We start from the raw sequence: 23,820 nt of genomic DNA on the forward strand, positions 1-23,820 counted from the left end.
GAATTGCTTTAATTATTCTGAGGATGAAGAGAGCAGCTCCCCGTTTCCAATAACATGAACACTGAGCCGCTATCGCTCTAGTGCGCCTGTCGTACCTCAGTGGGCCGCTGGGGGCGCTGTGCCTCCGCGCTGCCCTTTGCCCCCCCTCCCTCCTGGTCTCCAGTCTGAGAAAGTTTTCCATGCAGGGATGGAGGTGATTACCCGCCGCTAGCTGAGAGAAGAGGGCTGAGCCTTGAAGCTGCTGGGGGAACTGGAAGAGAGCAGGGGGAGGAGGAGGAGAAGAAGAAGGATTGATATAACAAGAGCGGCTGTCGGTGCGCAGCGCAATTCTCACTCACTCCAAGTGTTTGAACCAGGAGCGATAAAGGGGAGCGGGCTTTCCATTCATTTCGAGCGCAGCCAACTTTTCTTTCTTGAGTCCGTGGCGCGGGTCCGTTCACCAGATACTAATACTCATATATATTTTTATTTTTTTTTAAACTGAAAGTACGAGACATCAGCAGATTTGAAACTTTACGAGACCTCCGAGTTGGGAAGTTTTGTCTCCCTCTGAATTGCATGACATTTCTTTGAAGGACTTGAGAGCCTGACAGAGTTTCTTCACCTAACGCGTGGTGTGGGATTTTGAACTGAAACGGGGAGTTCTCAAATGCAAAAGTATATGTATGAGAAAGCAATGGCCCAAGAGACAAGGAACGGAGGAACCTCTACGTTAAACAACAACAATGGTGTTGACAACAGTAAGAAGAAGCTGCTAATAGCGCTGGACATCATCTGTCTTCTACTTGGTAAGTTTATGATCAAGTTGAGGCTGTTTATTCACCTCTGCTATAATTTGAATTGTTCACTTTTTTTTTTATTTGGACCACAAGCCACTTTAAACTCACACGAAGAGAAGAAACAATAAATACATTAAACAGGACCCGCGCTTTCTAATTGTCTGCCAATAAAAGCCTTATCGTTTTAAAAGTACTGCCTGTTATCTGCGGCCACAAGACAACTTAATCATCAGACATCCCCTTATCATCCAGCTCCAACACCATGCCGGGGGAAGAAGCGCGGAACAGAACACTGACCGCACTCAATGGTTCAGGCTTTCATGCTAGAAAACAAATACAGTTCACAGAATAAACACAGACAGGACATGTTTATGAGCACATTCATAAATGTATACATACAAGAGAAACTTGTGCTGTCTGACTGACATGGTGACTCTCAGCTGAGACAGCAAGATAAAAAAAAAATGTAATATTATTGATCATCTCAAAGTCCACAGAGCATCACTTGGACCCTATCAGTTGATGCTCCTGCTGCCTACCAACATGCCTGGGGCATAAATGTTTTGAAGTCTTGTAACCTGCCCTTTTACTGCCCTTTAAATAGCCTGTGACAGCCCTCCTGTGCCCTCATAACCTTGTTCGTCTGACCCCAAACCTCCAGAGGTGCCATTCCAGCTAGGGCCGCCCATACATAGAGATGCAAGTAAAAATCGAAGTGTAATTAAGGTATTGATTCATAGCTGATGAAACTGTCACTGAAGCGGAGGCGACGTTTGGGGTCTTTACTTCTCTGATTTGCTCCAACGGGCAACTCGTTCGTGATGTAGAGTTTGTGTGTTAGTCCTAACTTGTTATTCCGCTGGTGTCCCATCCAGATTCAGTGTGTGTGTGTATGTGTGTGTGTGTTGCTTTGATAGCTGGTTTGTTTTTGGCTGTTGTCACTGTAGCCCAGTCCTTTTAGTTTCAAGCTCCAGTGGCCCCCCTTTCTCTTCTCTCTGTTTTCAATCCCTCCGTCTCTCCTTTCTCTCTTTTAGAAAAGGATTAGGGGAGTTGCGCTTTAACTTCTACACATTCTCTCCCAGAACCCTGCAAATCCCTGGCCAGCTGCCCCTGATCACTCCACTTCAAATTACTTTCTCTCTCTCCCTCTCTCTCTGTAGCTTTCTATCTAGCCCTACTTTTCCTCTCTGTCCAGGGGACTGTGTGGAATAATTGCTTAAGCATGTGTTGTGGCAGGGAAAGGCCTCTCCAATCTAACAGAGGGAGATGGAGAGGCGGGACGCGTGGCTGACCAGGCATTAGAGGAGCAGGTGGGAGCCACACCAACAGTTTTATATGGAGAAACTGAAGCATCAACAGTAGTAACGAAATATGCGACATCGCCACACAGGAACAGGATTTTATTACCCAGGATGTTACAAATGGTGCAGATTAACTCCACATTCTCTTAAGTGCTCTGTAGTCGAAACAGATCTGCTTGACAGACACAAAGTTTTCCAGTGGGTTTATATTGGGTTTGCTTATTAAAGAACCTCAGACAGAGATACGCTGTTTCATCTGCACCCATATACATGTAGATGAGCTTTGAGCACATGTGGAGTGAATTTCCTGAATAAACCAACTTCCTTCACTGGTAAAAATTCTACAGTCGGCTCCTCTTTGCCATGTTAGGACAACACACACACACACGCACACAGACACACAGAGGCACACAGACACAGGCATACACACGCACACACACACATATGCATGTAAACACACAAATGGTCACACAGATTCTCCTTTGTCATGCTAAACACAATCTGGCTGCTCATTGATGATTGGTTGGCCCACTTTAGTGGTTTTGGGGGGGTTAAACATTGGGGGTTCAGTGGGTGGAGGGACAGGGGAGTTAAAAGAGAGAAGAAGAAAGACCAGGAAAAAGGGGGGTTATCAGGGGTCCTGAATGAGGAACGAGGAATGTGGGTGTGTAGAGGGCTCAGAAGAATGTCTGATCTTGAATGGGTTTTGCTCTGTGTGTGTATCAGAACAAGGTGGTGTACACTATAGAGCTAGTTAATGCATAAAAATCTCATTACCTTTAATTAGCTCCTATCTGCCAGCTGGTGCTACACACACAGTCTATGCAGTGACACCTTCCTATAGGTTGTCACACACCCTCAGGCACTGCTAATTGTTCTGTTTGCATAAAGGACATCTGAGGCCATCTATAATCACACACACAAACACATGTGTACAAACTAAAAAAAGTGGTTCTTTCTTTGTGTTGCCTCTGCTAATCAACTCTAATCATGCATAAACACAACAGGATCAGAATGGCAATGAAAATGTATACACACACACACACACACACACACACACACACACTCACACACTCACACAGAACTGAGCTGCTGAGACCAGAGTTACAGCGTACAGTTTTGGCAGCTGAGCACAAGAATCATCTGCTGATTTAACTTTGGCTCGGGTTCCACTCTCACTAAGCAGCAGAGTTGATTTAGCGATGCTATAAGGAGCACACACAAACGCCATACACTCCCTATAAATACACAAACGCCACCGCAGACTGCAGAATTTCATTCTTCTCGTTTTCTCTGTCTCACATGCACTCATGAACATGGCTATACGTCTTGTAGGCTACTATCATCCATTTTAAATGGGATGTTTATTGTGAAAACACATTGTCACCCAGTTGAGCTCCCAGGAAACCGTACCTCTAAAAGTAGCCTCACCTAAACCCAGATTAAGTTTTACACAATGCAAAGGAGATTATGCATTGTGTGTTTGCTTGGGCGCATACATTAGTGTCCGTCTGTGTTTGGAAGCCAATCAGAGTTTGAGCTGCAGGGGCCTTTTTGCAGAATATAAACAGGGATTGTCCAGGTCTGGCTTGGCTGACTTTTAGTCCAGTATGAAGTCTGTCTGGATGTTGCTATGGTGACCAATCACTCATACACATTTTTTTTTCCATCAGCATCTCAGATTTCTTGCTATCGGTTCTGATCTGTGATACACTCAGGTGTTTGGTGACGAGATTTTCCACGAGTGACAGACGTGGAGATGTTATTAGCAGCAGGGAGGAGTGTAACCTTTTGGCCCCGGGGAATCAGCTTCATAACTGGCCCTGGAGCATTAACCCTATATGGCTGTATACCCAACTACTGCCTCCCCATTAGCTGCTATAGCATTACAGCAGTCAGTCACACAGCCCCTCATTAAAGCTGGAGAGGTTTAACCTCTACCTCTCCAGGCCTCAGCCACTTCAGTCCTGAGCCGCTCTACAAATATTTTTTCTGAATTTCTCAAATTCTTCATCTGGCTGTTGTGCCGTGGCCAAAGACTCTTGATGTGACATCTGGTGCAATTTTGGGAGTGTGTGAACCAGGGGGCATGATGTGTGTGTGTGGGTGTGTGCATAGTGGTGCTCAGGAAAGGGTGGGAAACGGAAAGGTAGTGTCGGTCGGAGGTAGGTGGGGTTGTGAAATGAAATCCTGTCCAATTTTTTTTACCTCACTGCCCATTTCCATTCTTTTCCCCCTTCCTTTCCCTCCCTGCTCCCTCTCCACTTAAGCGTGTCTCCCCTCTTGTTAACTGGTTTTGCACTAATGGAGAGAAATGGCATGAAAGATCATTGGTTTTGATATTAAACACAATAAGATGTGGTTAGTTTAGTTTTGTGTATTTGTTATGGAAGTTGAGTACATATAAAACCATATCTCAGAAACTAATCTTTCTTACAACAAAACATAAGTAGTTTTTGCCAAATCTTTAGTAGAAAACTGTAATCAAACAAGTGGGAGGCCCTCACACACAAACCCAAACACAGGCTCCAGTCCAAAGTTGCTGACCTTAATCTAAGGGCAAATATTGTCAGAGTCTGTCTGTTCAGGGGCTGACTGAGAAGAGGAGTGCTTTGGACTACCTGACTAGATATAGATGCCCAAAGAGTGAAAGAGAGGTGGAAATAAGTGAGGGAAAATGGCACTGTGCTGTTCTCTCCATGAAGTCTGACATGTCAAGCCTCACAAATTTGAGTGTTGTAACAGTCAACACAATAGATAACTTTCTTCTAGTTGCCATTAAGCTTTCCTGTCACAAGCTCCCAGAAGGACCATGTGTATTTGCGAAAGAGATGTATTAAAGTTTACTATGTGTTTCAGTTCCACTGTTGATGCTCCTCGTCAATCTATTGTTCTTTTTGTCAAATAAGGTCAAAGGTCAGGCAGAAAATAGACTCATAGGACAAGTGCCTAAAGCGCTCTCCGTATGACATTTCCTGCACTCGCACACAGCCGAGGGCTCCATGCAGACATTGAATGGACACGCACAGAGATATATGTGACATCAGTCTCAAGTTTCCGCTCTGACAATAGTCTGATATGGTATTTACAGTGAGATTACATCACTGTATGTATCCCCTTGTGCTATCTGTAGCTGTAGGGGTGGCCTGTGGTGGGTTATGTTGCGTATGTTGTATATGTTGTGGCTGCAGGACAAGGCGAGGTTAGGGCTCTTTAGAAGGTGATGGGTGTCCTCTGGCAGATGACCATCACTGTATTATGTAATAAGATAAAGATCAGCAGATGTTCATGACAACAGTCGCAGCCATAGGGCTACTAGTCCTTGAAGAATGTATGTAATTTAAGTGTGTAGATGTATATTTTTGTATGTGTTGTGATAGAGGTTTGTGGCGCTATTGTGGCCAAACATTTTCAGCCCGGCGTCATTGTGACATGTGGCTGTTTTCTGCTGGTGCAAGAGTTAAATGACAAACCCTTGGGGTTTGTGTATGTGCAGAACTGCGATTAGAGGTGTGTGTGCGTGTGCATGTGTGTCCCCTGGGAGTTTATATGGGAGAGGGAGCGCCCAGAGTTGTCATTAGATTGACTCTATGGCCTGAAGGAGTCTGCGTATGTATATGCTTATGTCTGCAATGTGTGTGTGGGTAGCATGTGTGAGGCATCTGTGGCTCCATTTGAGTGTGTGTGCATGTATGTGTGTGTCCCATGTGGTTCCCGTGGGCTAGCCAAAGGCATCAGGTTGACTGATGTGACTGTGTCTCTTTATGCTGGTATACAAACCAGACACATTCATCTCTTTTAAGTCTCCTCCGCAATGCCTCCATCTTAGCAAACAATTCAATTGCACAATAGAAGACTAAACTTTGACAATAGATGAACAACAGCTTGTAGTTTACCCTTTGACAACAATAGCGCAGTAAAGCTTCTGCCTCTCCTGTCTATCTCCACTCTCTTATCTTTAATTATACCCTCAAACTGCTTATTTAGATAAATCAGGATTACTGGGCTGGACCCTACCATAAACCTTTGTTAGCAGTCATTCTTGCATGTGTTTTGGCTTGTTTTATGTTGGTGTTGTAAATGAATATTTTGTGGAATCTGTGTGTGAGCAATGAGCTCATTCATAAACGATTGTCCATTACACCCATGAAAATAAGAATTCTGAGGTTTGTCTTTATAGGATCAAGGTTCTTCTTAAAAGTTAAAAGTCTGATCAAATCTGATCAAAACATACAAAGTTAATATGAACAGCTTTTAAAATAAACGAAATGACAGTCTAAATTATTCGCTATGTGTATAAAGGAATTTTATAAAAACAAAAAAATGTTCGCATTGCATTTATAGCAACAATTTAGATATGACTATAGAGACTTCAAGATTTTTGGTCTTAGGTATCTTGAAAGTGCTTGAAATTTACTCTTAAAAGCTGGTTATCTTACATGCATCTATGTAAGATAACCTTATTAACGTGGGATCTGCAGCTTAAACAACTAACAGTTCTACTTGCACTTGTAAATGAGAACAGAGCCAGCAGATGATCTTATAAAGCAGTGCTTCATCATAGCCAGCAGACTGAGAGCTGTAGGCCTCATTACAGCTCTCTGTTACAGCACACTGTCCTCGCCTGGGCCTCCACCCTGCTGTGACACAGGCCCCTCTGTCTGTCACTTTCTCTTACTACATTGCCCACTACAATCCTCTGTATTTGTGTGTATGCACATGCTGTGCGCATCCAGAGATTGGGGGGTTGGGGGTCAGGGAGATTTCACTGTTTCACTGAGAACAATGCCCCTTTTGATGCATCTCAGTGCTCTTTGTTTCGTTAACAAGGACCAATAGGCCAGTGGCAGACAGAAGGAGGATGAAATGGAGGGAGGGAAAAAGTGAATGAGGTAGGGATGAGAGAGTGAGAGACCCTCCTCTCTGGGCACTCAAGTCCACTTGATTATCTGTCAGTGGTTTATGGCTGTTGCTGTTTCTAACAGTATTGTTGACTGGATTGTGGGCTGTAGTGCTTATCTTCTCAGCTGTGGCCAGCGCTGTTGTAGTAATCAGCTCAGCATCTTTATTGGCGCTGGCCTTATCTGTGCTGCAGCCACTGAGCCCTATCCTGTTTACATACAGAGAAAGAGGCTCCTCGCAATACTACAAAACATCATGCAGAACATTCACACTGTAGCCCCAATTTAACATCTATTGTCTTTGGATAAACACAGTCGATTTTCGTGATTTTTGCAGAGTTGAGCAGGATATTTAAGGAGTAAATGAGGGGAAGGAGTGCAAGAAAGAGAGGAAAGTAGGGAGAGAAGTTTAGGCATTATCCAGACAGAGGCGTCAGGTTTCAAAGACTCCACGGCCCTCTTCTCCACAGCCAGGCTTTTGTCCCAGGGGGTAATAATGCCATTATGGCAACAACAGAGAAACGCCCAGCCAGCCACCCAACCAACCAGCCAAGTAGCCTGATCTGGCCTCTGGGCACTGATCAAGTTTCCCCTCATTCGAGCAGCTGTACGTTCATCCTCCTCTCTAAACTGACAGTGCGGCCGAGCATTAGGAATGTCTTGATGGGTTGTAACTGATCTTTTAAAAACACATTATAAATATCCACTTGCCTCCTCTACTTGCTAATGTAGACCAGAGTTGATTTCCCAAAAAACACTGTTGAATCCAACATCTCCTCAAATGTGCCTACAAGCCAACAGCAACATGGAGCCAGCAGCAGCATTCAGAAGCTGCCCTTGCAGGTGCCTGCTGCTAAAGGTCCCCTAGAGAGTGTCCCAACGGATGCCTGTGTGTAAAAGGCATTTATTCCTGTGAATAAAATCTCTCTGAGTAAGCACATGCTTTAGCCCGAGGCCCCCCGGTCGCTGCAGCATTCACACAGAGGGGGAAAAAGGACAGGGATTCACTCTGCACACCACTCTGCTGACCTCAGCCACTCCTGTGTGCGTGTGTGTGTGTGGGTGTGTGTATTTGTGAGCTTTGTATATGTGTGAGACACATCAGCAGCTTGTGGAAACAAAGAACTGATATCTCGGGCCAAACATCTGTATCAGTGTACGTATGTGTATGTTCATGTGTGTGTTTATGAATGTATGTTTCCTAGCCATTGCGCGTATATGGATAAAGTCTGGGTGGTTTTTATGGAGCAGAGTTTGTTTATTTGGAGTGTGAAAGCATTTTTAAAGCCCTTTGTGGTCGACAACTTAAAAATGTTTGAGAAAGGCTTTGCTGGAGTTGCCAGTGGAACCACAGTAATCCACTTTAACACCCACATAGCCACACACAGGCACACACTCTCACAGATATAATGGGCAGTGTTTCAGTGACATGCGTGCCCTGCTCTTGTGTGCTACAGTATGATCCTAGATCTATGTCACATCTCTCACCTTTGACCCTTGGCCCTGTAGCTACTTCCAGGGTCTGTCTTGAACCTCAGCTAACCTGTGCACTCTGTTCCCAAATGTCCGGAAGGCCACACATTCTCACGCTCATAGCTTTAGTGACCTGAAGATGAAGTTAAATGTGTGGGCTTACAGCACTGTGTAGTGTTGGATGTGTGACAAATTTCAAAACATCCATGGCATCTGCTTGGCAGGCCACATTTTAAAAACCCTCACAGCTATTTTAGTTGAATGCTGATAAGTGTGTTCCCTCTCTAAATGTTAAGGTATATGTTAAGGCTGAGGAGGAAATTACATTTAGAGGAGTTACTGTTGTCATTAAGATTTGGCTTATTGACATATAGTATATGTACAATATCTCCATACAGACCACCCAAAATCATTCTACCCATATGCTCTTGCCACTTTGCCTGCTCACCTGCCTCTTCATTTTGGCTGAACAATGTGCACCAACAAGTGGACCTGGCACTCTCTGCTCCCTTGTTTTATCAGATAGACATTATCAGCACAGACTCTCTCGCAGTCCATACACACACAGCTAATATTTATTACATAATGGCACACATACATCATCTTGAGATTGCACACACACACGCTGGGATTGCACTGTTGCTGGAAGAGGACATTTATCCAGATGAATGGACTAGAGGGCTAACTAATTGAACAAAGACACTCAGTGTGTTTCTCTTCACACACACACACACACACACACACACACACACACACACACACACACACACACACACACACACACACACACACACAGAGTCACACACATATTAAATAACCGCAACTATCTACACTTCTTTTTGGCAATGTAGGCCACTTTAGAGTGTCCTATAGCAACATAGGTTATGTTGCAGGGTGTGTGTGGAGCTTGAACTGATAGCAGTATGTCAGAAGTTTTCTCAGGAGACTGGGATTGGCCTGAAATAGACAAGTAAAGGTAACAGATCTGTACATAACAACCCACAGGCACAGATCAGGTTGTTTATTAGTTTGTGATGAGAAGTGTCAGTTCCCTGAGATTAATTGTTATGTAAAGGGTTTAAAAGATTAGAATGCATTTTTATACATACAGTTTTGTATTTGGCTTACAAGTCCAACACAAGCAAATAGGGCAATATTTTTTGTTGTTTAATGTGTTGATTTTTTTTATTTTTATGAATCATCTATATTCTATAAGTAAACGTCTTTAAGAAAATAGTAAAACAGAAAAAAGTTGCCCCATACAACTTTCCCGAGCTCAAGATGTTGTCTTGAAAGTCTTTGTTTTTTCCAATTAACAGCACAAAACCCACAGATATACAATTTACACCAATATAAAACTGACAAAAGAGGCATGTTATCACATTTAAGAATGTGCTGAATAGATTGTCATAGTATTTCAACTCATCTGTTGATAACTAATTGTTTCAGCTGTAATCACATACGTTTTTCTGCAAAATCTTTTTCATTCAACAACTAAAATCAGCAGCCAAAAGATCAAAGCAAATAAGATTAGGAATATAGCCCGATAGTCTATGCTGGACTTGACAATCTTTTATTCTCATGCCACAGACACGAAAATAAAAGTTTCTGTAGACAACAAAGAGCATTGAGGTTTGATAAAGAGACAGACTCTGCACTCTTACTGATGTGTTGAAAAGCAGTGAGAAAAATCATAGAAGACGAGAAGACAAAGTCTGATTGATTGACTGGTCAGTCCTTGGAGTCTAGCCCCCCTCCCAGCCTCCGCCCTCTCTAACCTTCCTCTGAATTCTTGGTTCCACTCCTTGTCAGGACGGGTCACATGGTGTATTTGAGAGACAGGAGGAGGAAATCCTCCATTAGAGCAGACCACAATACCTCTTCCTTTGCTCCGCTCCGCCTCCCATTCACCTCTCACACACACTGCTGACACCCCAGCTCGCTCACTATAATAACGATATCATTCTAATTCTGCTCCCGAAAGCCATGAAAGCCCATTAAAATGTCAATAGAGACCCAGAAGGGTGAGAGAGTCATGAGAGCGGGAGAAGCTCACCACTATAGTCTCAGCAGACACGCAGGTGTTGCTCTACAGGGAAATTAGTGCCATGTCAGGTGGAATTAACCTTTTGAGCAGGCTCAAACCTTTAGCTGCCTTAAGAATAGTTATTGTGTCCTGTTCTGGCAAGTATAGTCAGTCTTAAGACGAGCAAAAATAATAGGACCTTGCTGATCCTAAATCAGCAGAACAGAGGAACTTAATATTAATGAGGACTGTTGAAATACATCAATATGCCAGTTCTAACTGTGTAGTGAGCTGTTAAAAGCAACATATTTCCGTCCCTTATATCTGAAGGAAATGTGAAAAACAGACTTAGTCGTGTTAGTACTGCTAAATTAAGCGCTAACTCGCTATACCAAATTTAACTCTTAAGCCAATCAAACAGGCTCCGGCTGTGTAATCTCTCTCACACAAATGTGTGCATTAACACACTCACACACACACACAAACACACACGCACACACACACACACACACACACACACACACACACACACACACACACACACACACACACACAGCAAGTTAGATATATGAACTTAAACTTACAAGCATGTGCACACATACCATATATAAACACACGAACATACCTTTGTGCCGTGATTTCTAACACGCAGTGGAGCGTGAACATGTGAGTGGATTTATGGATGGAAAATAAGTACAGCACATACGCACACACATACACAAAAGCCTTGCTATGACCTCTGCATATAAACACTGATTCAACCAGCCAGAGAAATACCTCTCTCCCTCTCTATCTGACCTGTGGTAAGTAGTCTTTAGTGGCTTGCAGTCGTTCTCCTCATAGACTGAAAGAGAGAAATGCATGACGGGATCTGATAAGACAAATAGAACTGTTCCCCAAACTCGCCAAACCACCCACTTAGGATGTGTGTTTTTTTTCTCCATACTTTTTGTCCCTCCCTCTCTGTTTCTCTCCATTGAGGGGTGTTCAGACCAGTTATTCTCAGGCGCCTGTTTGTGCCGTTTAAAATCAACTCAGTGGCTTGATAGCTCATAAGGCTCATTGGCTCTAAAAGCACAGAACTTCTCTGGCAAGGCACAGACATAAAAACAAAGGGTGAAAACGGCCTGATACAACTGTAAAATTGGCCGTTAAGTTTCCTCTGTGTCAGTATTTTACAAGTAAAGTAGGACTGTCTGCAAGCAGTACAGGTGATTTGAGAATCTCAGGCATCACTGAATACTACTGACCTCATGACAGAGCTTGTAAAATAGTTGTTTTTTAATTCACTGACGCACCACAGGCCTTTGCCAACAGCCCAGCCCACCTCTTTCTTTTTCTCCCCTTCTTGTTTTTATCTCTCCCTCCTCTGACACTCCCCCATCTCTCTCCTCCTCTCTCTGGGTCAGCGGACCCTGTGAAGGTCATTCGCCCTTTATCCCATTGCCATTAAAGAGGTCATATTTCTTCACACCGCTGTTTGCAGATGGGGCTCAGATGGGCTCTTAGGTTAGTGCTGGGGTATGCTTTAGCTTGTGCCGAGAGGTTCATGGACTGACTTTGGTATGAGGAGAATGCCCACATAACAGGCTGTTTTCAGGGAGATGGCATGGGGGGGCAGCACAAAACAGCTTTAGAAGGGTGCGGACAGAGAGGCTTTCATAAATTCTCAATAGATAATGTTGAGGTGCTCAATCGTTCACTCTCACTTTCTTTTTTGTCTCAGCTGGTCAACTCCTGAGTTTCCCATGGTGTACACCGATCGGTTTAGGCTTTAAGTACCAGTTTGCGTGTGTGTTTGTCTGTGTGTGCTTCCCATGTCTGTTAAGCCCATGACCTCCTCTCCTTTCACTTCTGCTCATTAGCATGTGAATCCCCCCCTCCACAAGTAGGCCAGAGTGGAGGGACGGAGAAAAAGAGGGAAGGAGAAGGAGGAGGAAATGGAAAAACAGAGCAGAGATTGGCAGGAGAAAAAGCATGATCAGATTTCTGAAAAAATTGTTTTCCCCAGCTGAGTGTTTACCCAACAGCAACCGTTTTGTGCACAGACTTAACGCATGGGGGTTCTCGCTGTGTTTAAGGTATTAAAGTTCACTGGGGCCTTGAGCTATAAGACTCACGTGTAGAGAAACGCATATCTGTACCAGAATTTACTCTTTAGTTGTCCTGCCCTGCCTTGCCCCCCTAATTCGGCGTGAACAGGCTCACCCAAAGCTAACCCTGCCTGTTGTGTGGAAATTGTGGTTCTCAGACACCACCAAAGTCTGGCCCAGCCCTGTGTGGGCCCACCAGCAGCCTGTCGAGTCCTGGCGCAGCACCCTGTTTGTGCAGGTGTCTGCCTCAGTGACCATCCCATCTGCTGCCCTCTGCCAACCACTGGAGAGAGAAATAGCCAGCTTAGATTACAACAAAACAATTAAAAAATGCTGCAAACTCTTAATAGCATTTTAGTGGCTTTCAGCTGTTTTTGAAGTATTGTTTTGTTATTTTCACACAAGAAGATTCATGCGATTGCTTTACATTCTCACCCCCAAGGTCAATTTAGTAGCCGTTCTAGAAATGTAGATCGTATCACGTGATTTTCGTCAGCAGATGTTGTACGCCTGGCTGTCATTGAAATGTAGCATGTTTTTTCCAAGCACTTTAGTGTAAGGTCTCGTTCAGGTTGGGTTGGAGGTTTGAAGGAGTATTAAAGTTCATTCAGGACCTCAAAAGTTTCCATAGTTTTTCCATGTTTTAAAAAAGCTTCTTTTATTGGAGCTTTCAAGCTTTCAATATTGTAATTTTTTGTGGTCAAAAACCACCACCACCCCATACATATTAATGCAAAAAGGACAAAATTGAGAAAAATATTGAGTCAAATTAGTGTGCACATGGATTCATTTACACCTGAGATAACACTTTCATCTTTCAAGTGGGAGTAGATGTCACAGTGTGGATGTTAAGGAGCCTGTGAGAGCCTTGAGTGTGTGTCCACAAGAATGCATAAGAAAATGTGTTTGGTGGTCTTCAAGAAGGAGTGGTTACTGGTGAGTGCTGTATTTTTCACGACAGACCAGTAACACGATCTCCCTCTCCCATCACTGGTGGGACAATGGCTGCGGTTCTAGGAGCATTCATGAGTAGATTTTGGACTGTCAGAAATCCCTGTGATGTGAGCTAACCACATGAACCGCATGCGGGAATAGTGGAGTTGAATGCTGAATATATATGTTGGTGTGTGAGTCTTCAGGACGCCTTCGTGTCTTGAGCTCCCTCTATTTATGAGCTACTATGGTCGTACGTACACGCCAAACATTCTCTCATGTGAAATATGTTCCATAGTTGGGTGGGCTTCGTTTTGTTTTTCTTGGTATTCACACATTTTAAAATCCCTACAGGAAAACTTTGAAAGTCCCAGCCAGAGTTTGCACTCCTATATTTGTAGTACTTTGATTTGGAGACGTGTATTTATTTTCAGAATAAAATGTGGGTGTGAATGAGTGTGTGTGTGTGTGTGCATGTGTTGTTAAAGAAGCAAACAACAAAATTAATGGGATCAACCCAACTTTTAGCACTGCTTTCAACTGTCCAGTGTGTTGTTGAGGAAGTTGGACAAAGTGCTTTCCAAGTTTGATGAGAGGGTTGACAACACTCTTAGAGAATGGTATCAATGCTTTTTTGTGTTGAGTTAGAGGTGAAAACTTACATCACTAGTGGTATCAATCTTCTCATCGAACTTTCAGCAACAAAGCCCAAAAGTGTATTTCCCTAAATGTTGAAATTTTCCTTTAACAAATGTTTTTATCAGACATTTTGACACTCTACATGGAATGGCACTCTCTTTTCCTGCACCCACTAAACTGAAGTTCTCACAATGTGTTGAAATGGTCCACGTGTTGGTGGTTTTCTTTTGTCTCCAATAATGGACCCCTAGCCCTGAGCGTCAATGTGTATTTGCTTTGTCAGGAGGGGGCATCTCCTAATGCTAAAGAATAAACTTGAATTCTTAATAGCCTAGTGTCACATTGTCAACAGGAGCAGCAGGAGGGGGTTTGCTGAGCAAATGGCCTGATCAATGATAGCATAACCTCACACACACCTGAGAAGTTCTTTGTCTGCTAATGTGTAATTTAATGCAATATTTTTTCTTCAGCTTACAGGTAAGTAGCTATATGATGCAGTATGAGTCCCTGTATTGGGTGTGTCTGGGTGTCATCCTTATGTATGTTTGTGTGCGTGGGTTCATACATCCATTCATGTGTGTGTGTAGCTATGCTGCCCAGCCTGGTTCTGCACCGTACCTCTATTCGTCCATACCAGAGGGGTCTTTACTGCAGTGACTCCAGCCTGAACTACCCCTACAAGAAAAGCACCGTTCCCTCCTCAGTGCTCACTTCTGTTGGGTTGACACTGCCCGCGGTGTCCGTAAGTCCCCCCCCCTTCCCACACACACAAAGAGCACTCGGTATTGGGGAACACTGACGGCAGAAACAGGGAGGGCTGGTGGTTCATGATGGTGGCTGCGAAGGTAGTAAAGTTCAGGAAAGCTGACGTAACTTTTCTGTAGTTTGTAATTTGTGCTTTCAGTTGCATTTGACTTTGGAATCATCACTCCTTCGCTAAGCTGACCATACATGACATCCTTAAGCCCCACCCACTTCTGCCATATCTCATGATCCTCCGGTGCCAGCGTGCTCCTTGTGCTACCCTGTTCTCTTCTGTTTATGTCTGTGTGACTGACCTGGTGCTTTTATGCTTTCTTTCTTCTCTCCCCCTTCCTGTCTTTCTCTCTCTTTGCTCCCCTCTTTCCTTGTGTCTCTTGTAGCTAGCCTGCCTTTCCTGATCATTGAGACTAGCACCATAAAGCCGTACCAGCGCGGGTTTTACTGTTCGGACGAGTCCATCCGCTTCCCCCGAAAAGAGGGCGACACCATTAGTGATGCCGTGCTTTGTGGTGTTGGCATCCTTATTGCCATCTTCTCTGTAAGTCGACCTTAACACCTCCCTTTGTTTGATGCTTTTACTGCAACTTAAAGACACTTCTTAATAACTCTTAGTCCAAAAGATATACATAGCCCCTCTAACATAGACCTTTAATCAAAAAGTTTGAGTGATTTCTTATCATGCAGTATTTTCTAAAATACTCCAGTCTTTTGCTATAAATGTGCTCTATATGTCCTTCCCTTTCATTCTACAATGTTTTCTTCGTCATTCTTTATTCTTTCGTATAAGCTTTGAGTCATCCAAGCCATTTGAAATGGCCTGTTTTTATTACTTTGAGTCAGTGGTAGCAGGAGGCCCCCAAGCGACATTAGGAAATGCGTGTTTATGTGTGTGTGCTGACTCATGCATGCCAAAGACCAAAGAGATTTTACAAGTTCTTGATCCATTCTCATACCTCCCACTCGTATCCCTGCCCCCTGACTCCGTGCCCTCTGTGCCCCGCACATTACTTCGGGTGAATATGTCAGTGCTCTCTCCCATGCTCGTAGTGCCTCACTGATGACGCCTGAGGTGTCTAACAGTTAGCAACAGCATGGATGTCTTCATTCCCATGACTCCGGCTGCAGTGTAGTGCCAGCAGAATATAGTGGGGGGTCAGGGTTAGTGGAAACATGTTATAATGACATGTGGTGGGGTATGTGTATGTCAATTAGTGCCACGTGATCAGCCTAGATGATCTTTACAGCCCCCAGACTCTTTGTGGGACAGCCCCCTCATAAGTTCCCAGACTGAGACATCGCTTTACCACCCGTCTCCTCGCCATCAGCTTGTTGGGCACACACGCACACACGCACACACACACACACACACACACACACACACACACACACACACACACACACACACACACACAGTACCAGCTCAGCTCTTCTGCTTATTGGAACCAGGAGACTGTGCCTGTGTTAGTTAGCTGCCTCACATGTTCACGTGTGGGCAAAGCTGGCGTGTCTCACACAGCTGTGTTCCATTAGTGGCGTCTACTACCATGCCGACACCATTCCTTTAACGCACACACGCATGCTCACTCATGCAGACACACACACACAAATATATGCACACATATACATGCACTGGTAGCAGATTCCAGTTGGGCCTCTTGTTTATCCTCTCTGCAAGGGAAATCCCAACAGACATATCTATGTCTGACAGGCTGCGTTTCTACTGTGAGAAACAGAGTTAGCAATAGCGAGATAGAGTTCTCTAAGCATGCACGTTGACGAACCAAATAAACCCATCAGGCCTATATTGAGCCCTCTGCTGTGATCAGAATGGCCGTGTCTGCACTCAGACAACAAGATATGTAGGAATAAACCAAAACTGGGAGATAGAGAAGGGGAGGAGAGGTTTGAATGCAAATGCTGACAACCCAAATAAACTTCTCTGGTCTGTATCAGCCTCCTGTGGTTCTAATCTTAAGCCTAGATCAGAACAATTCATTGACAATAGCACACACACACTAACACACCACCATGTTTGTTTCTTTTGGCTATGAACCTTTCAACTGACCACCCAATAGACAGGATAGGTGTGTTTATCAAGCCTAACACTTCAAACACAATGCATGTAAATACACAAACATTATGTATCTGTATTAACTTCATAGGATGTTTGGGAAACTCTGAGCCTGCAGGTGTGCACACATTTAGAGTCTTAATGCTATTCACATTACAGTACTGTCTGCTGGCTCACAGATAGGCAGGTAAATATTTTCCTGAGAGATTGGGTGAGAACGTATGCCAAAGAGTGAAGCCTTGTGTGGATAGAGGAAGGAAAGGGAGATGTGGTTAGTGGTGGAGAGCAGCCGGTCCGTCAGTCAGATACCCCAGGTGGTTCAGGTATGATTGACATGTCCGTGCCTCGAGGGTTGGCTTGTTATAAGCCCCCTCAGTGTAGATGAGGTCTTTCCATGGGCCCCAGCACTGCTTAAAATGCTTGGATGAAATGAAACAGGATTCAGGGTTAGCCCACTTGACTTAAGCCTTATAGCAGACCATTGCCCTGATGTAAATCCTCCTCAGTCAGGTCAGTCAAGATCATTTGTTTAAGTTTTCTTTTTCCGTTGCCTTCTCTGTTTTATTATCCTCCATGTCTCACCTAAAAGGCGCCATCAAATCATTGAGCAGAGCGTCCACACTCATTGATAATCTCACATCACATCAAAACTGCCTGAGGGAAAGGCAGGCCATGCTCATTCTATATGTTTGTCTGTGTGTGAATCTCACTCATTCTGTCTGTTCTTTACACATCCTTTCTACTCAATCTGTGACTTCAGTCTGGAATTAAATTAGATTTTCCTGCATGATCACACTCAAACGTTAGCATTTTTACTGCATGGCTATCAGTTTGTAAACTGTCTGTACGACTGTAAGACTCAGTGGCACCTTGTATCTGGAATTTGTTATCAGTGTTTTCTATTTATTTCAAAAAAGCAATCCTTTCTTTTAGATTGTGATCGGAGAATGCTTCAGGATTCACCAACTACATGAGGGAACTAAGTCTTTCGTCGGGAATCCCTATGTCGCAGCCCTCTACAAACAGGTGAGTTCTCCATAAGTGTGTTTCATACCTGTTGTTGCATACATAACTGATCATTCGCTAAACCCCTCCCCTGAACAGCAATTGTCCAATCATAGCTTTGCAACTATCATTTGGCATAGCAGCCCTGTTAAATTTTCGATTATTCCACATGTTGAATCAATGTGAACAGGGCTGTCGTAACAGTGATACTCACCAAAGCAAAGATACAATAGCAAAAGTGTAAGGAATGTATCAAACAGTGTGTTTATCTGCTGGCTTAGCTAACGATCAATCATAGACAATTACATTGATATAAAATCTATACAATCATGATTGTGTGTGATCCTGCAGATGGGAGTGTTTCTCTTTGGATGTGCCGTCAGCCAGTCATTCACTGACATTGCCAAGGTGTCAGTGGGTCGCATGAGACCCCATTTCCTGGATGTGTGTAAACCAGATTTCTCTACCATCGACTGTTCATTGGGGTACATCACTAACTATACCTGCACTGGCGAAGAGAGCGACGTACAGGAGGCCAGGTTTGTGTAAACACAATACATTCACATACACAATACAATATACAGTGTATTAAAAAATACTCCTGAAATAGAAAAACTGACAGATCTTTCTCCCCCTCAGGAAATCCTTCTTCTCAGGACATGCCTCTTTTTCGATGTTTACCATGCTTTACCTGGCTGTAAGTAACAATTAAACTCTCTTACGTACACAAACTCACATCACAGCGCACTCATATTCATGCAAGCGCACACATGCTGAGAGCCACAGAAACAATGGTTTACAGATTGTAGAGGGAGTCATGGAAAGAAGGTTGGGCTGTGATTTAGGGATTCACCACTTTAAGAAAAAACACAACAGTGTTCTTATCCATTTCTCCACCTCCTGCTCCTCTCTATCTCCATACTCAGTTTATAAAAGAGTTTCATTCTCCTTTTTACTCCTCTGAGAATGGATGGATGCACTCCACCTGTTTTCTTCAGAGCAGCTGCGTGTGCACTTCCCGTCCTCTCCCATTTCCCTCAATCTCTCCCTCTCACTCCACCTGTTGTGGGTCTCGGGTGGGGCTTAGCACCCTAGAGGCATTTCATGCTTCAAACAGTTTAATTACACACACAGACAATTGCCAGCTCATAACTCCCAAATTATCTCCTCCCTCTCTTCCTCTGAAGAAAGGAGAAGAGAGTCAGTGTTTTGGGTCTTGGCTGGCTCAAGCTTGGTTACTAGGTGGTCTCGGTTCTCACGGTGGGTTGACAGTGGAAGTTCTGGTGATTTGTACGGTATTGTCATGCAGTGAGAGGGTACTGTGAGTGCTGTGGGTATTTTCCAGCCTCTGGGTGAACCTACAGCTGTCCTCTGGTCAGACCGAAAAAGAGATGAGAATGAATAAAAAGCAGGGGAAAAAACAAAGAGGGAATGGAGATGTATCCAGACCACAGAGGGACACACTAGTCTGAGACCAGTGTTCCAGCTGCGGCGAGCTCAGGACTGTAGCCAGAGGAGGAGGCTGGTGCAAACCAGAGGAGAGCAGAATCAGTGGAGGAGAGGAGGAACAGTTTGTAGTCAATGTTTTGGAATACTAAACCAGCCTGAAACAAAGCCCACAGTGGAGGCATTCCTAGTGGAAAAAGGAATCTGCTGCATTTTTTGTTTTTGCCAGCTAAAAACCATCTGACATCATGTTTTCACTCACAGAAATTCCCACTCTCCTGACGACTCCTTAGATATGTACTCTTGTGTTTCTCATGTGTCTAATGTTAGTAACAGCTAAAGTCCCATCAATAGAACATGAGGATGTATAATTACTTTGTAAGTTTCATTGTATAGCTAATAAAAATCTAGGATGATAATCATTTGGATAATGAAATACTCAATGAATCAACCATTCTTTTCTGCACTAGATGCATTACGTCAACAGTTCTGGTGAAAACAGATTCTCAGGTTTGTTTTTTGTCCTCAAGAAACCATTTTCCACGAGCACAGACAAATGTGGATCCTCTCTTCCTTGGGTTGTTTCCCTCAATTTGGGCCCTTATCTTTGCTACCTTGTTGCTCGCCAGGGTGAAAGTGTTTCCACAGTGTGGCTGTCACCTGGCACTCCCTCCCACAGCCCCCAGTCATCTTGCTAATTGACACTGTGTGAGTTTGAAGCACTTCCTTTCCTGCCGAGCATGCCTGAGCACTGCGCCTGTGACCAATGTGGGTTGAGCTGAGACTTAAAAGCCCCCTGAGATGGCACACAGATAACTGGCACAGACTTCATGGCACGCTGTACAGCTACACCGCAACCACAGATGAACAAGCGTGTGTGTGCATTCATGCGTCCCACTGAGCTGTCTTTTGTTTAGTCTAATGTGTATACATCTCTGTGCACATACTATCCAGTAGCAAAAGACTGGGTCATTTCTGTGAGTTGTCTATGCCTACAGAACCTACTACCACTGAGGCAGATAGCATGTTGTTAGTTAAAATAAAACCAATTTGTTTGTTTGTGATATATGTGGTTTTAACCACAACTATGCTTTTGTCTCAAAGCATGGTGTGAACCAGAAGAGAGGAAGGGAAGGGGGCTGCTGAGTAAAATGAGCCTGTGTTCTCATTCTTTCCCACTTTGTTGTGTTTTCTTTTATTTAACACTTTGAGTCAGAGCAAGAAAGACAGAGGAAGATCAGCTGGAATGAGCTGGATTCTTTTCGAAACCACCAGACTTTGTGTCGCTCTTGTCTCCCTCTGTCATAAGAATCTGCTGGGACTCTTTTTGTTGTTGTGTTTTATTGTTGTTTTACTTAGATCTGACTGTTTGACACACAGAACAAATTTCTGGGAGGATGACTAGGGTCAGAAAGGCAGTCTATTTCAGTCTGAGCTGGATTTTAATGAAGAGGCAATGCATTTTGAGATTTTAGAAGGTCATTAAGCCTCTCAGTTGCTTATCATGACTTTATGTGTTCATGCTTCTGCTGAATCACATGTTATTTGGGTTTCTCACTGCCCTTCAGTCAGATAGGGCTAAGCTGATTGGCTGGTCACCATAACTCTTTGTTTTGGCTAAGTGCTCATTCTTTCTCCTACAACCTCCTTCAAAGTTTGCTTAAAAATTTAGAGGTTTAGGATGTTGTGTGAATTTTTGTTTCCGGATGTTGCATTCATGGCTGCAGGACGTCAGACAAAAGTACTTATCAGTAGCCCTCGCCCGCTACCTGAGAACCTCTGCGGAGGAAGCCCGAAGTCTAAACATCCCTGCCAGGGAGGAGAGAGCAAGACTGGAAGGGATGGGAGGGATCGCTTCCCCTGCTTCCGTAAGGAGAAGAACAATGACAGAGTGTCGTAGAGGAAGTGCGAGGGAGCTTTACGTCCACACCTACAGGGGCTCGTAGTGGATGGGGGTTGGTGGGAGGCACTGCGGCTGTCTGTAGGTATTGTTAGCCCAGCTGATTACAAGACACAGGTTGGGAGGTTTTGGGCTGGGTAGACCTTGGCTGAGGCTGGCTCTCCCAGGCCCTCTGTCTCTGGAGACAGGAAGTTAAGTGGTACAGTAACACAGGATGTCTGAGGACCCTGGGCTGAACCACTGTGCATATAGGTGGATGAAAAGCGAGAGGCTGTGCATATATTTGCACATGTATGAGCGACTGAAAGTGGCCTTGGACTTGTTTTGGCTCTTCTCATTCTTTATCATGACCCAGAAAACGTTTTTCTGGCTGCGGGTGGAGCGTAGGGGTGCATCCGCTTTGTCTTCTATTTACTCTAATAGAGGGTAAAGAGTTTATCCCAATAAAGTGCCGAAATGTTCATGGCAGGGTATGTATGTATGTGTGTGTGTATTCCAGTGGCTCTGTGGTCATGCTGTTTTTACAGCTGGGATGTTGAACCATGAATCAGTCATGTCCGGGTCTCAGGCACTCAAGTGTGTGTGTTGTGGAAGAGAGTATGTGTTTTTTTTGCGGGTCGGGCCAGTCCGCTCACTTTGATTCAGTCTAGACCTCTCAGACAGTAATAATACAGACACACATGCACAGCAGGTGAAGGTTTAAAAAGTCAGTGCAACATATGTTAAACTTAATGACTTTTGTGAAAATGTCCAACCTGGTGTGTGTGAGGGTTCAGGTCATTACGTCATCAATAATATGATGTGGATTACATGTTTTACACTATCAGAAAATTCTTCTTTTAAAGGGTTAGTCATGTCATGTCATTTACACAGTAGCTGTGCATGTTAAATTCTGTTCTCTCAAGAAAATAAATAACACTATTTGCTTTCTCTCTCTCTCTTCCCAGTTCTATCTCCAGTCCAGGTTTACATGGCGTGGCGCTCGTCTCCTCCGCCCGCTGCTCCAGTTCACCCTGTTGATGATGGCCTTTTACACCGGCCTATCACGTGTCTCTGACCACAAGCACCACCCGACTGATGTCCTGGCAGGCTTTGTGCAGGGAGCCCTGGTGGCCTACTGCATAGTGAGTGCACACATGTCAATCAAAACACATAAATGCAACTTACGCATGAAAACTGTATGAAAATATGAGTGATACAGCATGAATGCATACATCTTACTGCAACTTAATACTTTTCCATAATTGACCGTTGGGGATCCTACAGACGGACCAACTTTCAAATAAAGTTCACCTCGGCATAGCTCCCTCTTTTTCTCCTCTCTGCTTTTTCTGAAAAAGAGAAATGGAGCAGGCAGCAAAGTGAGGAGAATCTGATTCCCTTTAATGAATAACACATTGCTTGGAGCCTAGTTCAGGAGTGTGTGTGCGAGTGTGCATGTTTTTGTGTGTGTCTTGTGTGTTAGTGTGAATCCATACGCTGCAACCTTCTTCACTACTTTAGTGACATATTGTCACAGCAGTTGCCAGATGATTTTCGTAACCCTCATCATTACACTAAGCTAGGTGGAGCCAAGGAAAATTGAAATCGGGTGAAGAGGAAAGTAGAGGGAGTGTAAAAAGAAAGAGAGAGAGCGAAAGAGAAAGAGAGAGAGAGAGAGAGGATAAGCCTTTCAAACAGGATTGAGGCTGTTAATTATTTTGGGTTTTTTATTTGGCGGCTCTGGTTCTATCAGCACAGCAGGCCCCTGCTAAACTCTGCTGCCTTTGGGAAAAGTATGGAAAGACACACACACACACACACACTCAACAAGCACACACAAGCAACGCTTACCTTTCTACATGATCCAAATCATGAACGTGGAAAAGATTAGATTCATAAAATTCAGTAAGACCTTAGTAGTGGCGCCTAGGCAGACTCTGGCACAGCTAAAACATACATGCACACTCACACACTCTCTCACACACACACACACACACACACACACAGAGCACACCAAGTTCCTTGAATGCCAGGATTATTGAAGGATCCAAGGAGTAGAAATCAGCGATTAACGCTCTGGCAAAATCATCGGTCCTCCAGCTGGGTGTAGCAACTGGACGACATCAGCTTTGACAAGAAGAAAAAATAAGAATGTTTTCAAAAATATGCTCAATTTATGAGCTTGACCTCTGAATGGGCAGATCTGGCAGGAGGAGGGAAGGGAGGGAAATGACAAGAGAGAGGAGCCTTGTCTACATCTTGGCTCTGGATGAGTGTTGGTTTAATCCAAGCCATTGCACAGCCCTCAGAAAGACAGATTAACACACACACATAGACACACTGTTCACATACACATGCATACCCACCACACACACACATACAATCATAGTCAAACCCCTGCCGATCAAGACGGTGAGGTTAGTTTAACAATCCTTGACGCCCCTTCTGATTTGCTCAGTCTTTGTAGAAACACACATCTGTGAGTACTTTAGCTCGGCTGTTTCAGCCT

The 23,820-nt window shown here is 44.0% G+C and overlaps 1 protein-coding gene across 2 annotated transcripts in view; it reads left to right on the forward strand.

Annotated features, from left to right (window-relative positions):
- Positions 1–191: 191 nt before the first annotated feature.
- The window catches only part of plpp3 (phospholipid phosphatase 3), a 29,419-nt gene continuing 5,790 nt past the window's right edge, over positions 192–23,820 (forward strand). The window contains exons 1-6 of one of the 2 annotated variants that reach the window (XM_051376931.1): positions 192–788; positions 14,733–14,887; positions 17,912–18,004; positions 18,335–18,522; positions 18,623–18,680; positions 22,277–22,453. In XM_051376931.1, the coding sequence (XP_051232891.1) occupies positions 650–788; positions 14,733–14,887; positions 17,912–18,004; positions 18,335–18,522; positions 18,623–18,680; positions 22,277–22,453 (810 nt within the window). In that variant the 5' untranslated portion in view covers positions 192–649. Of the gene's footprint in view, positions 789–14,732; positions 14,888–15,287; positions 15,446–17,911; positions 18,005–18,334; positions 18,523–18,622; positions 18,681–22,276; positions 22,454–23,820 lie in introns of both variants that reach the window. The other variant, XM_051376930.1, reaches the window with a different exon arrangement.

This window comes from Dicentrarchus labrax, unplaced genomic scaffold (genome assembly GCF_905237075.1).
Source record: "Dicentrarchus labrax unplaced genomic scaffold, dlabrax2021, whole genome shotgun sequence".
NCBI lineage: Eukaryota > Metazoa > Chordata > Actinopteri > Moronidae > Dicentrarchus > Dicentrarchus labrax.